This window comes from Lethenteron reissneri, chromosome 27 (assembly GCF_015708825.2).
Source record: "Lethenteron reissneri isolate LAM-NWPU_2019-01 chromosome 27, ASM1570882v1, whole genome shotgun sequence".
Classification (NCBI taxonomy): Eukaryota; Metazoa; Chordata; class Hyperoartia; order Petromyzontiformes; family Petromyzontidae; genus Lethenteron; species Lethenteron reissneri.
The window spans coordinates 2,456,809-2,471,246 of NC_083805.1; the positions used below are offsets into that span (position 1 = coordinate 2,456,809).

Here is a 14,438-nt window from a genome sequence, read left to right on the forward strand (position 1 = left end):
TGGGGGGGGGATTGGGGGGGGGGCTGGGATTGGGGGGGGGGATTGGGGGGGGGATTGGGGGGGATGGGATGGGGGGGGATTGGGGGGGGGGGATTGGGGGGGGGGCTGGGATGGGGGGGGGGGCTACTACGCCTCCGCCCCCTGCGCCGTCACCGACAATGGCCGCGCATCACGACCAAAACAAACCGAGGCGAATTTACATTTCGACCCAATATTAGAGCAAAAAAACCGAGTGGACCAAACGGACCGCCATGTCCACCACCAACGTGGCGCCTAACGTCGACTTTGACCACAGCTGCTCGGATTGCGTCGAGTATCTGACGCTGAATTTCGGGCCCTTCGAAACGGTGCATCGCTGGCGGCGCCTGCCGCCCTGTGACGAGTTCGTCGGGGCGAGGTGAGCAGGCGAGGCCGAGGCTCCGTGTCCGGTGTTAGGCCGCACGTGTAACGTCGCTGCGATTAAATAGATACAATTCACGCGGCTTTTGATTTATTGAACCTCGCTCCTCTTGCTTGCGTGGTATGCTCTTGGGAGATAAGGAGTTTGAAGCTCCGTTAACGAGGAAAAGCTAAAATATATATATACTTTAAAGCGATATACTGTACTGTTATTGGTGTCTGCATTGATATAATCGGTGACATCGTTACAGGGGGCAGTAACAGGCAATGATTTGTAGCCGGTGCTTGTGGTTTAGTAATCGTTACATTTTCTTACGTCCCCTGCCAGGAGGAGCAAACACACCGTTGTCGCCTACAAAGATGCCATCTACGTGTTTGGAGGAGACAATGGGTAAAGGTCTTTGCCCACTTTTTCTTATCACTACGCGTCGAAATCTTGTCAACGATGAGGGGGAAAACCCCCCACAGAATACTACAGCAGTCGTGCACGGCCGGACAACCATAAAAGATAAGCGTTATGGTTTCCCCGCCTATAGTATTCATGTTAGCCAAGCCCATGGGTCCTCGTAGCGTGTGTGTGTGTGGAAGTGGTTTCCAGAGGCAGACTTTGAGTCCGGATGAGATGGAAACCGGCTGTCTTTTGCTCAAATCTGGTTTTGTATGTGGCAAATGCACTTCCTCCGAGAACTGCTGACGGGTTTTGCATATGCATCGAGGATGCGTGCTTTGTACGGCTCTGTTGTCAATCCACTGCTGGATGAGGGCCCACTCCACGCGGTGCGGATCGTGGAGGTTATTTCACCAAACTTAGCTGTGCTGGTCTGTGCGGGTTAAAGACGGGTGGATAGACAGGGCAGCGTGAGGAGTACAGGTGAAGCAGTTTGGCGGCACTGCCCTGTGATGCCCACAGCAGGTCTTGGCTTGACCCAATTGCATTTCCCAACCAAAGGCAAACGTGAGAATGACTCCCCGCTCAAACGAGCCGAGGGACGCGGTTCTACACTGCCAGCAATTACGCTCCTGCAGTGATAGGCAATCAGTCCATTCATCGGGGGGAAATTATTTGTTGAGTTCCTATCCAAAGCGGTGCTCTGCAAATCCGGTGACCTGAGTTTTGATCCCAGGCCACGTCTCACTTGAATGGTGAGTGATATCTGACCTCGGTCTTGGGGTACCCCTGCCTTCAACCCACACTGACCAGGGTGGTTAAATTTGGTCAAATAACCAACACGAATAACACAGTGTGGTGAGGCCTTCACGCGGCAATGGATTTATAGAGGGCTGTGGATTAAGGTATGACGTTTTAATTGCACATGTCATTCCGTTGGTGGGTTATGGTCCGGGTCACCATTTATTTTTGTCTTTTCATGCAGGAAGAATATGCTCAACGACCTGCTGAGGTTTGATGTTAAGGACTGCTCCTGGGGGAGGTGAGTCTCTTTCGTGTGTTTGTAATATGACTGCAGTAGTCAGAATCACAAGACGAACCCTACACAGCAGGGGTTGGGAACATCCATCCCTTGACGACATGAGCACTATCATGTAGATTCTATTTAGCCATTACTGCAAGCCTCTTAGCTGCACTAATTGGGTACTAATTATTTGGTCATGTTGCATTGACAGTTGAGCACAAGCGTAAATAACACATTTGTAGATAACACTGCCTTAAAAGTCCTTTCTCGAGAGCAGACGTGCTAATAAGAAGGATCAGTGGCAGAAACGTCGTATAGTATGTATTATGTATGTTTTCTTTTAAAGTAGTGTCATGTGGAATGTGTTGAGTGCTCTGATAATTGGGTACTAGAGGGGAGTCTTCTCGACCTGGCAACACCGCGTTTCTAATTCTAGTGAGCTCAGTCATTTCTGACACCGCAAGTGCCTCTTGTGACAGTCGTGACAGAGATTCGTGCTAATGCATAGCCACAAAAAAGGTTTTTGAAAGTCCTATTCTGGCCCCATAAAAGGCTCACCACCGCTGCTCTACTTGAATATATGAATGTAGACCGTGTCATAGAATTCCATTAGGAGTGATCTTTTTTTGCTCTAAGGCTGTGGAAAAAAATGGCAAACCGTTAGTTTAATAATGAAAAAAAATCACAGACATGGGTTTGTTTCGCCTCTAAAAAATGAAATTGAGGAAATAAAGTAAAAAAACACAGCATGGAAAATTATGGTCAAATCCTCCACCCCCCTCCCCCCCATGACCCAGACAGCATGGGGAGGCATTCATCCAGCAGTAGATTTACATAGGGCTGTACATGCATGTTCGTGTGCATTGCAGGGCATTCACGATGGGTGTCCCGCCTGCCCCACGCTACCACCACTCGGCGGTCGTACACGGAAGCAGCATGTTCGTCTTCGGTGGGCCGCACATTCTCACCTCCCGCTCGCGCTGTGAATGTGTTCACGCTCTCATGACACCAGTGTTGCTCACACTGTTGTTGTGTCCCGGCTTTATTTTCCAGTGTTTTGAAATGATTCGACTTATAGTGATTAATTATGAATGTTTAATTGCGGGCATTTGTTCACGTTTCAGGCGGCTACACGGGCGATATTTACTCCAACTCCAACCTCAAGAACAAGAATGACATGTTTGAGTACAAGTTCGCCACCGGGCAGTGGACCGAGTGGAAAGTGGAAGGCCGGTGAGTCGGCAGGGCCTGGTGAACACCGTTAATGTTTACATGAGAATTCAGAATAGGTAAAGTTAAAGGTGCTGCCCTGCAATTATCTGCTGACGCCACTGTTGGTGGAAGGGCCTCAACAACAGACCCTTCCGCTTGAGTGAGCCCCTGTAGAGGATGTTTTGGCCTACTCTTCCACATTGTCCAGACAGTTTGATTGAGATGTGAGTACGCACACGTTATCCCACCACACACGACCTGCCGATCAACTAACTGGTCTCCCCATTGACACTGCTGGTTGGACAGAGGCGGGCTATTCAAGAAACTTGCCACACTGGAAAATCCAACCACCGACCTCTGGATTCTAATTCCATTGTGCTAGCCATTACACTACGGCAGCATCCCTGGCCAATGAATAATATTCTTATTGAACAAACGGATTGTTATGCTGCGCGCGGAATGAGCGGCATTTGAGCGACGCTGTGCGGCGCGTGCAGGCTCCCCGTAGCTCGCTCCGCACATGGCGCCACCGTCTACGAGGACAAGCTGTGGATCTTTGCCGGATACGACGGCAATGCACGGTAAGTGATGTCGGGGGGTGTGAGAGAGTGAGAGATAGAAAGGAGTCGAGACATTTATGGGAAGGATCCTCCACTAATGGACTCTATGAGCTCACATTGAAGTTTAAGAGTCATCAAAATGTGAATTTTTTTCACAAATATACCAATGCAATAAAAAGTTTATTTTTATTGCATTGGAATGTGTGATTAGTTCTCCTCTGCTGCCCCATAGTTTGGAATTTCCTTCGTCGGCTATCTGCTTTCTGCCCCCAGCGTCTATTCAAGTGAAGGCGTACGCCCTTTTTTTTCCTCTCTGCCACTTGACTGAGTGCCTGTCTGCCCCCTTTTTTGCATAATATAAATAGTCCCGACTATTTCTGTTCAGTATCTTAAGACGCCGTCGCATTTAGAAGCGACGCTATTTAAATCCAAATTGTGTTGCATTCCATTTTAACCTAAGCATTGGGAAGTAAAGTGCTGGTGTGTGCACTTTCGGTTTATGACTGCAGGTTGAACGACATGTGGACGATATGCCTGCTCAATCGGGAAGCGGCCTGTTGGGAAGAGGTAAGGCTCACGGTCTGTGCATCCAGAAAATGGTTCTTGTTTTTGGTTGTAAGGTTTTGAGGGTCCTGCAGTAGGGGGTGTTGATTGCTATGTATATTCCAATGGAGTCATTTGCAGGTCATTTTTTGGAGTAATTTTGCAACTTTTGACAGTGACGCCGGCATACAATGACCTACTCTTGCAGCAACATTTTTCTAAATATTAAATGAGATTTTTTAGAATAAATAAGGTTTATTTTTCGTGCACACGTGTCTTTGCCATGTGCGGTAGTGTAGTGGTTAACACGATGTGCAACGAACCCGGCAACCTGAGTTCGATTCCCGCTCACAGCCAAGATTAATGCCGAATATCTGAACCGGTCCCCTGGAGCTTCCCAAGGTCGACTCAGCCTTAAAATGAATACTTGGTGCGGTCTGTAAACATAAGCATTGGAGAGGCAACGTCGTCTGGGTGTAGGGGCTGGCCACCCATCCCCTCGTGTGCCGTGTGCGAGCCTTAATAGGTGCTTGCTAACGGCATTTGTGTCTCCGTGCGTAACGCAGATTGAGCAGAGCGGGGAGATCCCACCGTCGTGCTGCAACTTCCCCGTGGCCGTGTGCCGCGACCGCATGTTCGTCTTCTCCGGGCAGAGTGGCGCCAAGATCACCAATAGCCTCTTCCAGTTCCACTTCACACAGCGCATGTACGTCGGCCCTCCTCTGTCCCTCCGTCCCTCGCTATCATCGCCGCGCCCCTCAGCAGCTGCAGCCCCACGGCCACAGCGGCGTCGCCTGCGAATTCATTTAACTCGTAGCACCGTTTCCGTGCTCGGCTGCCACGAACCTTTTTAAATCGTGCGACTGTAGCACGGCCAGCCTTTTATATTTTTCCAAGTTATTTGCCAAAACGGTCGCCAGTGACAAACTCCTCGATGGGAAAATTATTAACGATTTCCCTTGTTCCCCCCCTTCCCCTATACCTGCATCTCGCCTCCCCCCCCCACCCCCTGCTGCCGACCCCTGCCGACCCCCAGCTGGAGCCGCATCCCCACGGAGCACCTTCTGCGTGGGTCGCCCCCACCACCCCAGCGCCGTTACGGCCACACGATGGTGACATTTGACCGGCACCTGTACGTGTTTGGCGGCGCTGCCGACAACACGCTGCCCAACGAGCTGCACAGTTATGACACAGACTCGCGCAGCTGGGAGGTGGTGCAGGCCAACCCGGACAGCGAGGTGATCGACGCGATGCTTGTGAGCATTGCTGGGCACATGGGTACGGGTAGACTAGTTAGCACGGGCAGCCGAGCGACTGGGTACAAATATGGGGGAAGTTGATACAGGGGTTCCATTTCACTGCTTGCACAAGGGCCCTTGCCAACCATGCTGTGCTACTGCTAGGATTCCTCAAAGCGGTGTTTTTCAACTCCACTGCTTCCCTTGTCTAACAACTATCAGGTGGGTGCAGTGTGCAGTTGCTGTAAAGTTTGTGTACAAGTAGAAAAGATTGGTGGTCGCAAAAAAGATTCTATCACGGTCAAGCTGCCTGGATTGGAAAGCGAGGATCTCATTGGTGCCAACTCGGCGCTCTGACCTCTGTGGCAGCTGGCCGTGTCTGGGCCGCGTCTCTTTACTGCGCGACCTCACTGTAAGACCTCACTGTAAGACCTCACTGTGTGCACAGCTGCCGAGCGGGCGGGTGTTCCACGCGGCGGCCGTCATCGGGGACGCCATGTACATCTTCGGCGGCACGGTGGACAACAATACGCGCAGCGGAGAGATGTACCGCTTCCAGGTGGCTCCCGCCCCCCTGCCCCATATTCCACCCCTCCACCGCACCCTCCCGCTCACATCCCCATGACGATCGTCTTGGTGTCTGGAGGAAGCTAGGCTTCTCATTCGCTCATCTAAATAAATATTCTCATGAACGGGTTCACAGCACGCCAGTCCGCAGTCCCGTGCATTGCTTCCCTGTCCAGTCTCAGAATAACTACAAGCTCGCTCTCACTGTCTGGATCTTCCACAAAGCTCATGGTCCACCCTAAATCGCATCTGCACAAATCATGGCAGATGCGGATACCTGATGCGCAAATGTAAAATTAAAAACTACGGTCATTCAGAATTGACCGTACAACGTATAATGACGTCATGCCCGATCCACAAGTACGAAGGAGACATTACAGCGATACACTCCGCTGCTCCAGATACGGTTATCTGGTTTGACTACATGAATGTGAAGTTGTGCTTGTTGCTCGCATCTGCATCAGGCACACGACAAGAAGAAGACTGTCTTCAAGATCATCCCTGCCTACCTCTGTATCTTAGCCTGCCTCCGTATGAACTCTGTCTTGCCTCTCCATTCTCAATCTATCGCCATGCATTGTTTTTTTTCTAGGGCGCTGTAGCACTGCCTTCTACAACTGGCACTGACCAGTGTGAGTGCGGTCAAATTACCTTCATGACCCACTTGGCTTGGGAAGGCCTTCATCCAGCAGTGAATTTGTCCTGCCAATAAAAAAAACACACATTGAATGGCCTATGGCCGTAATACCAGATCGCTTGAGGCCACTGACGGTCTGATAAAGTGGAACGCTTCCCCCCCTCCCCCACCTGACGAGCAGCGTTGATCTCTTTGCCCGCGCAGTTCTCCTCCTACCCCAAGTGCACCCTGCACGAGGATTACGGGCGGCTCTGGGAGAACCGGCAGTTTTGCGACGTCGAGTTCATCGTGGGGGAGGTGAAGGATGCACAGGCACACGCACGCACCAGCGCACACGCAAGAACACATGTAGACACGCACCAGTACATCGAATGCCCGTCTGCACACTGAACTTGGATTATTGTGAGTTTTCCCTTGTTGAATGTGGATTTTTATTATCATGTTTTAGTTTTATTTATAGCATAGCCGTTCATACAAAATTGTTACAATCTTATTCTTAGGTTTTTTCGGTTAAGTCACGTAAGTAAAACATCAAAATAAAAATAAAATAAAAATAAAAAAATAAAAAATCACGACGTTTCGGAGGCAACACAAGTCTCCGTCATCAGGTGGGACCGTCACAGCCGAATTAGCTGCATCAAGTGAAGCAATGATTCAAGATGTAATCCCTTATAAGCAAGTTGAAGGGAGGTGGAGAGGGGGGGGAGAGCTTATCAGACTGTGGTAGCCAATGAATGGAAACGTATCGGGAGGGAGGAGGAGCGGTGATCAAAGACTGCACGCAGTGCTCAACACAATGAATGATACGTTTCCATTCATTGTGTTGAGCACTGCGTGCAGTCTTTGATCACCGCTCCTCCTCCCTCCCGATACGTTTCCATTCATTGGCTACCACAGTCTGATAAGCTCTCCCCCCCCCTCTCCACCTCCCTTCAACTTGCTTATAAGGGATTACATCTTGAATCATTGCTTCACTTGATGCAGCTAATTCGGCTGTGACGGTCCCACCTGATGACGGAGACTTGTGTTGCCTCCGAAACGTCGTGATTTTTATTTTTTTATTTTATTTTTATTTTGATGTTTTACTTACGTGACTTAACCGAAAAAACCTAAGAATATGAATCTTTGCAGTCACGAAAGCTTCAAATCTAGAATTGTTACAATCTGGTAAGCAGCAGCCAGGCAGGGAGTCTGCACTTCCAAAAAATCCCAAGCGCTTTAGTCCTCTATGTATTAAGATGATAATTGCAGACAATGAGTGATTATACGTGGAGGCAACTGGAGTGCTTGAAACGACGGCACGGCAAACTCAGCTCGCTCGTGGTGCTCCCATTCCACCCCCCCGCCCCAACAGAAAGAGGAGCGAGTGAGGGCCCACATCGCCATTGTGACGGCACGCAGCAGCTGGCTGAGGAAGAAGATCGTGCAGGCGAGGGAGCTCGCAAAGCAGGCAAGCCAACGCCCGCGGCTTCACGAGCACATGGTGGTGATGGTGGTTATGGCGATCCATCACCATTGCTGTTAGCATCATCGGTCTCTACCCTGTTGTGGTGGTTATGGCTGTCACTGCTGTGGAAGATTATAAGGATGATGTGATGGTGGTTTAGGACATTAATGATCACAGTGATGACTCGTCCTGTGTGTGATGGATGATGGTGAAGTTAATGATGTCTATCATCCTGCTCTGATATTGACGATGGCATTTACATTGATGATAATGGTTATTTTCCTGTCATGGTCACGGTTAATGGTGAGGTTGATGACGATTAAGGTGACTGTTTTCTTCTCCGGTGGCCATTACCGTCTACCTGCTGTGGAAGGGGATGGCAACAATGACGACGATGATCGTGGTGATTGGCGGCGACGGCGGCCGATATCCTTCTCTTCCGCTTTCTCCCCTGGCGGCCGGCAGAAGCAGAACGAGGAGAGCAAGGGCGAGAAGGAGAGCCTGACGCTGTCGCTGCGCGAGGCGGCCGGCTGCCGACCGTCGCCCGAGTCGCTCACATCGCCCGCCCTGCGCGTGGCCGTGCGCAATGCCGAGGCGCAGCCCTTCGAGATGCTGTTGCAGTTCCTCTACACGGACCGCATACAGTACCCGCGCAAAGGTTTCCTTCTATTCGCTCGTTTTAAAAATAATCGTTCTGTACGTGCGCACGGAATAGAATTCAATTTAAAATTATTTTTGTTATTTCACCAGGTAAGGCCCACTGAGCTACGTAGCTCTTTTTCAGAAGCGACCTGGCCACAAATTATAGCTCGACGAAGTGGCTTATCATGTGGAAATTTATAGCGGCCAAATACTTCAAACGCATGTTTATAAATGTGGAGGGTACAATCGGAGGAGCCGGAGAAAAATCCTTCCATGCGACCACGGGGGGAACACGCAAACTCTAAATATCAGGTGTCAGGGCCGGGATCGAACCCACAAACTCCTGTATACTGTAGCGAAATGTAATACAGTGAATTATTTCCGATTAAGAAACACGTCGTGATTGGTTTGTTGAAACAGCGCAGCCGCTGTAGATTCCACAAGTGCCACACAAGGGTGAAAAAATCAACGATTTGGATCGGATGGTGACCCAAAGCATTACGATAGAATCGTCGAGAGACTGAACTGTTATATCCATAAGCAACAGGCAACCCACATCTTTCTTGCAAAACACCCCCCATACTTAGCTTCTACAGACTCGCAATGCTAAAATAAACGTCACCGAACTGAGCAGCTCGATGACTGCGTGCAAGGTGCCGACCGTCCACCGCGTTGCGCCCTTCCACCCCCTCGCCGTCCCCGCTCGCTCGTCGCCCTACGTTGACCCCACGGCACCGCGTGACCTCACCAGGCCACGTGCAAGACGTCTTGCTGATGAGCGACGTGTACCGGCTGGCGCTGTGCTTTGCGCTGGCGCGGCTCGAGCAGCTGTGCCTGCAGTACATCCAGGCGTCCGTGGACCTGGGCAACGTCCTGGCCGTGCTGGAGAATGCCAACATGCTGCAGCTCGACATGCTCAAGGTACGGCGGCGTCGGCGTCGCCGGAGCGCCATGTCGGTGGGTAGTGGCGTTGTAAATGGGGAGGCCCTCATCCAGCAGTGGATTGACAAAAAACGACTGTGGATTTGACACATCTTAATCAATTGGTGATCCAGCGCTCGCTGAATCACTCGTGGCCACCTGGATTCCAACCCAGGACCTTACTGGTGCTGTCTCAGTGCTCTCTGACCTCTGAGACTAAGGCGGCCGGGCGTGGTGCTGGCCACCCACCCTGTCGTGTGCCGTACCGGCCTTCATAGGTGCTACTCGCTAACAGCACTTGCCCCAACAGACCGTTAAGGCTGTACGAGAGATCTTTGTCTCGCCTGATCTTTGAGCAACCCATCTACCTTGGTTGTGTTTTTCGCTGTGTGCCACCCGGTTAGCTCTGAGGCCACCTGTTTTTAACGCTTACCTCGTTCAAATCAAATGACCTTCCCTCTCTTCGCTTGCGTCCCCCCCCCTCCCCCGCACAGGAGTACTGCCTAAAGTTCGTGGTGAAGGACTCCCATTTCAGCCAGGTGATCATGAGCCGAGAGTTTGAGAGCCTGTTTCCGGCGCTCATCGTGCAGATCGTCCGGCGCAAGGAACATCCTCCGCCGCGCAGCAGCCAGCCCGAGCAGCCCATCGACATCGGTGAGGACGCGCCCATGTGGTTGCACGGGGGATGAGTGCGTGCATGTGTACGTGCGTTATTTATTCCCTGTCTCTCGCGGTTAGCCTAGCGGTCAGCGCGCTGCGCTACGAACCCGGTAACCCAAGTTCGATTCCCGCTCACGGTCAACACCAGTGACGATTATCCGAACCGGTCCTGGGCCTCCCCTAGGACGACTCCGCCTCAGATGAGTACCTGGTGCGGTGTGTAAACATTACCACTTGGGAGACAAATGTGGCCAGGCGTGGTGCTGGCCACCCACCTCCTTGTGTGCTGTGCCGGCCTTCATAGGTGCTCGCTGGACAGCACTTGACCCAACAGTGTCTTAAGGCTATACGAGGGATCTTTGTCTTTGTACGTTATTTATTCCCTGGCTCTCACTCTTCACCACGGTTTGCTGGCCGGCTTGGCCTTCGTCATCTCTGCTCTCAGGAACGTCCCTGGTGCAGGACATGAAGAGCTACCTGGAGGGGGGCGGCCTTGAGTTCTGTGACATCACGCTGCTGCTGGATGGACAGCCGTCGCCGGCGCACAAGGCCATCCTTGCCGCACGCTCCAGGTGGCCCATGCTGCTGCATGCATTAACCTGTGATTGTGTTCCGGTTGCCGCTGAAGCAAACTTGCACGCTGGCTCGAAGCTGTGACCTTGCATTTGACCCTCAAGTGAACATCCATTATAATACAATGCCAGTATTTGCTCACATGACGACCCACGCTGATCTTTGTTCTAAAAGGTCAAAGGAAAATCCTCCCTGTAGCTTTCAACACCCTAACCACACCACCAGGGGATGGTGTGGTTAGGGTCAAGGCCAGGCACCTTTGTCTCCCCAGTGCTGATGTTTACAGATTGCACCAGGTACTCATTTAATTATGCGTCGACCTAGGAGAGGCCCAGGACCAGTTATGGTGCCACTCGGCACTAATTTTAGCTGTGGTTGGGAATTGAACTCGGGTTACCGGGTTAGTAGTGCGCCATACACTTCGGCAATGATCCCGCTCCACCCACGCACCCATTATCCCACACACGCTAACGTATCCAATTTCTTATACACAATACACACGAATGCATACCCTTTAGGCAACACATAAAACTTGTCGATGAAAGGCTCCGCTGTTCTCCAACGCTTTCAACCGCTCCGTCCTACTGGGCGAGCTGCTGTGAACACGGACGTCGAGGCAGCTCGGTCGCGCACGTTCCTCATTTGCCGACCCGCCGCCCTGTCCCCCGTCTCGCCGGTGCCCTGCGAACAGCTACTTCGAGGCGATGTTTCGCTCCTTCATGCCGGAGGACGGCAAGGTGAACATCTCCATCGGCGAGATGGTGCCCAGCCGGCAGGCCTTCGCCTCCATGCTGCGCTACATTTACTACGGCGACGTCAACATGCCGCCGGAGGACTCTCTGTATCCTCGTGTGTGAGTGAGCGAGTGAGCGCCGATGTTCAGGGTGATTCGGACGTGGTCGGTCATCTGCTGGGTGACCGTCTGTCATGTTCCTGCGAAATAGCAACACCTGCGCACCAGATGATTCCATCAATCGCAATTAACGTCCTCCCAGGCACATTCCTTCCCTTGGATCAACAATGTAAGACTCCTTTAAAGCATTTTGGAGTTTAAATTGTGCTCTTTGTAATTTCAATCGGTGAATTACTGGACTACAATTTGACTTGCGATTGAGTTTAACGTTTCAGGCAATTATAAATATGCCTTTTAGTGTAATTTATAAAAGCCACCAACAAAATTACTCTTTTGTAGAGGGAAACAATTGGCTGTTTGAAAATAAAAACAGCGATGTTGGCAATGAGGGACGTTTGAACCTTGGGATGCGTACCGCTTGCGGTTGACCCTTGACCCTCAGCCACTGCACAGCTACTTGTTCTCGGCACCGTACTACTACGGCTTCACCAACAACCGGTTGCAGGCATACTGCAAGCAGAACCTGGAGATGAACGTCACCTTCCAGAATGTGCTGCAGGTGAGTGCGTGAGCAAAGCCAGTTTGGTAAATGGCATTCGTGCCTCCTGTTGGCCTACTTATTGAGCGTGTGTAAATGTCAGCTGGACTGTTTCTCGTAAATGATTGCTCATGCATTATAGATGCCGTTCAGTTGAGATAAAAGTTGCAAATATTTTCATTCAATAATTCAGCACACTAGGTGGAAACGATAGAAGTTTTGTTCTGCCACTTCAAAAAAATCACAACTACAAAGAGCTCGAGCGTGTGCCTACGTTGGCTGTGCTTGGCATGTACCACACCAGCTGTGGGTAACGTAACTTTAAGGCACCTCCTCAGATCCTGGAGGCGGCCGACAAGACGCAGGCAGTCGACATGAAGAAGCACTGCCTACACATCATCGTGCACCACTTCACCAAGGTGGGTCGCCCCCCAGGGCATGAGCTGCGGTGGTGCCGACATCGGCAGCAGCAGCAGCAGCACCGCGGTCCCCTAACCCGTCCCCACCCGGTCGCTAGCGCCGTACGGCTAACGCCGCCGTTCAACACCGTCATCACTTGCGTGGTGCCAAGCGATTGCCGTGGCCCCCCTGCCGCGGGGGTCACGGGGGCACTTCTTGTCGCCCCACCGGACGGGGGCGCCGTCACCAAGGCGGCGCTGGGTGGAAGGGCACTGGTGGAGCTCCTGAAGGACAGCGTCGCCTCGTGTCTCGCGCGCGTCAAATGTGCCACGCTGCGCTTTCTGCGCCAGTTGCTGGCAGTGGGGGCTATGGCGCCACTCAGACCAGGTGGCTCTCCCACCAGCCACGTGTGACCGAGTTAACCCATCCCGAGTTATGCATGGCACTGCGCTGCACTTTCACCGGCCTGCACTTTAAGGCACAAACCTTGTATGACATTTATTTCACCATTAGTGCTGAGCTCGTTTCCTTTTCAGCACTTGCTCACTATTTTGTTTTGAGCACGACTTGTAAACTTTTGGTTCAGTTTTGCCGTTTCTTGAGTTTGCCCGTTCATCATGCTTCTCGTATATTTGTTTTCTTGTGTTGCGTTAAGGTGTCCAAGTTGCCCAAACTCCGTTCGTTGAGTCGGGAGTTGCTGCTGGACGTGATCGATTCGCTAGCGGAGCACGTCACGGAGAGGCAGTGTGTGGACATCGCGTGTCCCGACATATAGTTCCACCAGCACGTACCGACACACATGACCGAGCACACCACCGTGCGCGTGTAACCGTACTGCGCTTAGCTCACCCCGCACGCGCACACAAACGTGCACATACCCTCGTTGCTATGGGTCGTGCACTCAGAAAGCGGTACAGCGCTACATGGTCGTTCCACAACTGCACTTACTTTGTCTACGGGCCAGAGAACAAATTGGTACCACCTAATGTAGTAAAACTTTAGTTATTAATATGACCTTACTCATTTCACCGGAGTGGTTCTACCTTTTTTTAGCCAACAACCGTGAATTATGTGATGAACATTTCAAATAAGTTTGTTTCTAAAATAATGAATTCATATTATCCATATAAACAGAAGGCCAATAACAGTGATAACCATTTCAAATGAGTGGGGTTATCAAATAATTAATTCATATTCACCATATAAATAACTCGGTACCTCAGAAGGTTTTGCAATCTCAGGCGGTACCAACAATTTAAGTATCTGGTGTGGGCTCATCGACCAGCAAGCTGTTAACCCATGTCATGCGGCACTAAGCATGTCGGAGCTCACCTACTCATGCCTGGGACATCCACCCTCACACTAACACGAGCATTTAGGTCTAATCTAACTTATTACATTTGTACAAACCCATCGCTGTTTCTGCTGTACTAGTCTTACCCTCCACCGTCTGAAGCACTTTTAATAGACAAAGTATACACACGGTGTAAAATGTATATGAGCGGATTGCGTTCAGGATGCGCAGCGAACTTTATAAGCTTACGAGCAGAATGGCCTCAATGGGAACAATATTTACGTACGTTTCAGTGGTAAGTCTTGGAAATTGATGTCGATGTTTTTTTTTGTTCCTTTGATAAATGTAAAACTTTTATTAAAATATTTAAGCGAGATCCGATAAGGTACATTGGTTTTGGTGAAGACACATTTTCACAGTTTTTTTTCCCCAATGTCTGCATTTTTCTGGCAAACAAGGCAACGCATGCAGCGCACACGAAACGTAAACACACGCACGCTCGCAAACGTGTGAACTCCCTCACACCTGAACACACATGCACAC

At 50.9% G+C, this 14,438-nt stretch overlaps 1 protein-coding gene across 2 annotated transcripts; it reads left to right on the forward strand.

The window, feature by feature from the left end:
* The first annotated feature begins 128 nt into the window (after nucleotides 1-128).
* On the forward strand, nucleotides 129-14,271 carry LZTR1 (leucine zipper like post translational regulator 1). Of its 2 annotated transcripts, none has more exons than XM_061561078.1 (20): nucleotides 129-397; nucleotides 728-790; nucleotides 1,773-1,829; nucleotides 2,681-2,760; nucleotides 2,936-3,044; nucleotides 3,521-3,604; nucleotides 4,093-4,150; nucleotides 4,693-4,832; nucleotides 5,163-5,382; nucleotides 5,813-5,923; nucleotides 6,773-6,865; nucleotides 7,923-8,018; nucleotides 8,481-8,673; nucleotides 9,409-9,578; nucleotides 10,073-10,232; nucleotides 10,684-10,810; nucleotides 11,503-11,652; nucleotides 12,118-12,223; nucleotides 12,541-12,621; nucleotides 13,257-14,271. In XM_061561078.1, the coding sequence occupies exons 1-20, from the start codon at nucleotides 252-254 to the stop codon at nucleotides 13,374-13,376; spliced, it is 2,364 nt and encodes a 787-aa protein (XP_061417062.1). In that variant the 5' UTR covers nucleotides 129-251; the 3' UTR covers nucleotides 13,377-14,271. The 2 variants fall into 2 exon arrangements, with proteins under 2 accessions (XP_061417062.1, XP_061417063.1); XM_061561079.1 differs by having other exon boundaries at nucleotides 5,163-5,364.
* The last annotated feature ends 167 nt before the right edge of the window (nucleotides 14,272-14,438 follow it).

Bases quoted from the DNA above. Each gene is read 5' to 3' on its own strand.
- LZTR1 (XM_061561078.1), top strand. From the start codon at position 252: ATGTCCACCACCAACGTGGCGCCTAACGTCGACTTTGACCACAGCTGC. The intron at 5,383-5,812 runs GTGAGCATTGCT...CTGTGTGCACAG, and splicing joins AGGTGATCGACGCGATGCTT to CTGCCGAGCGGGCGGGTGTT. The intron at 9,579-10,072 runs GTACGGCGGCGT...TCCCCCGCACAG, and splicing joins TGCAGCTCGACATGCTCAAG to GAGTACTGCCTAAAGTTCGT.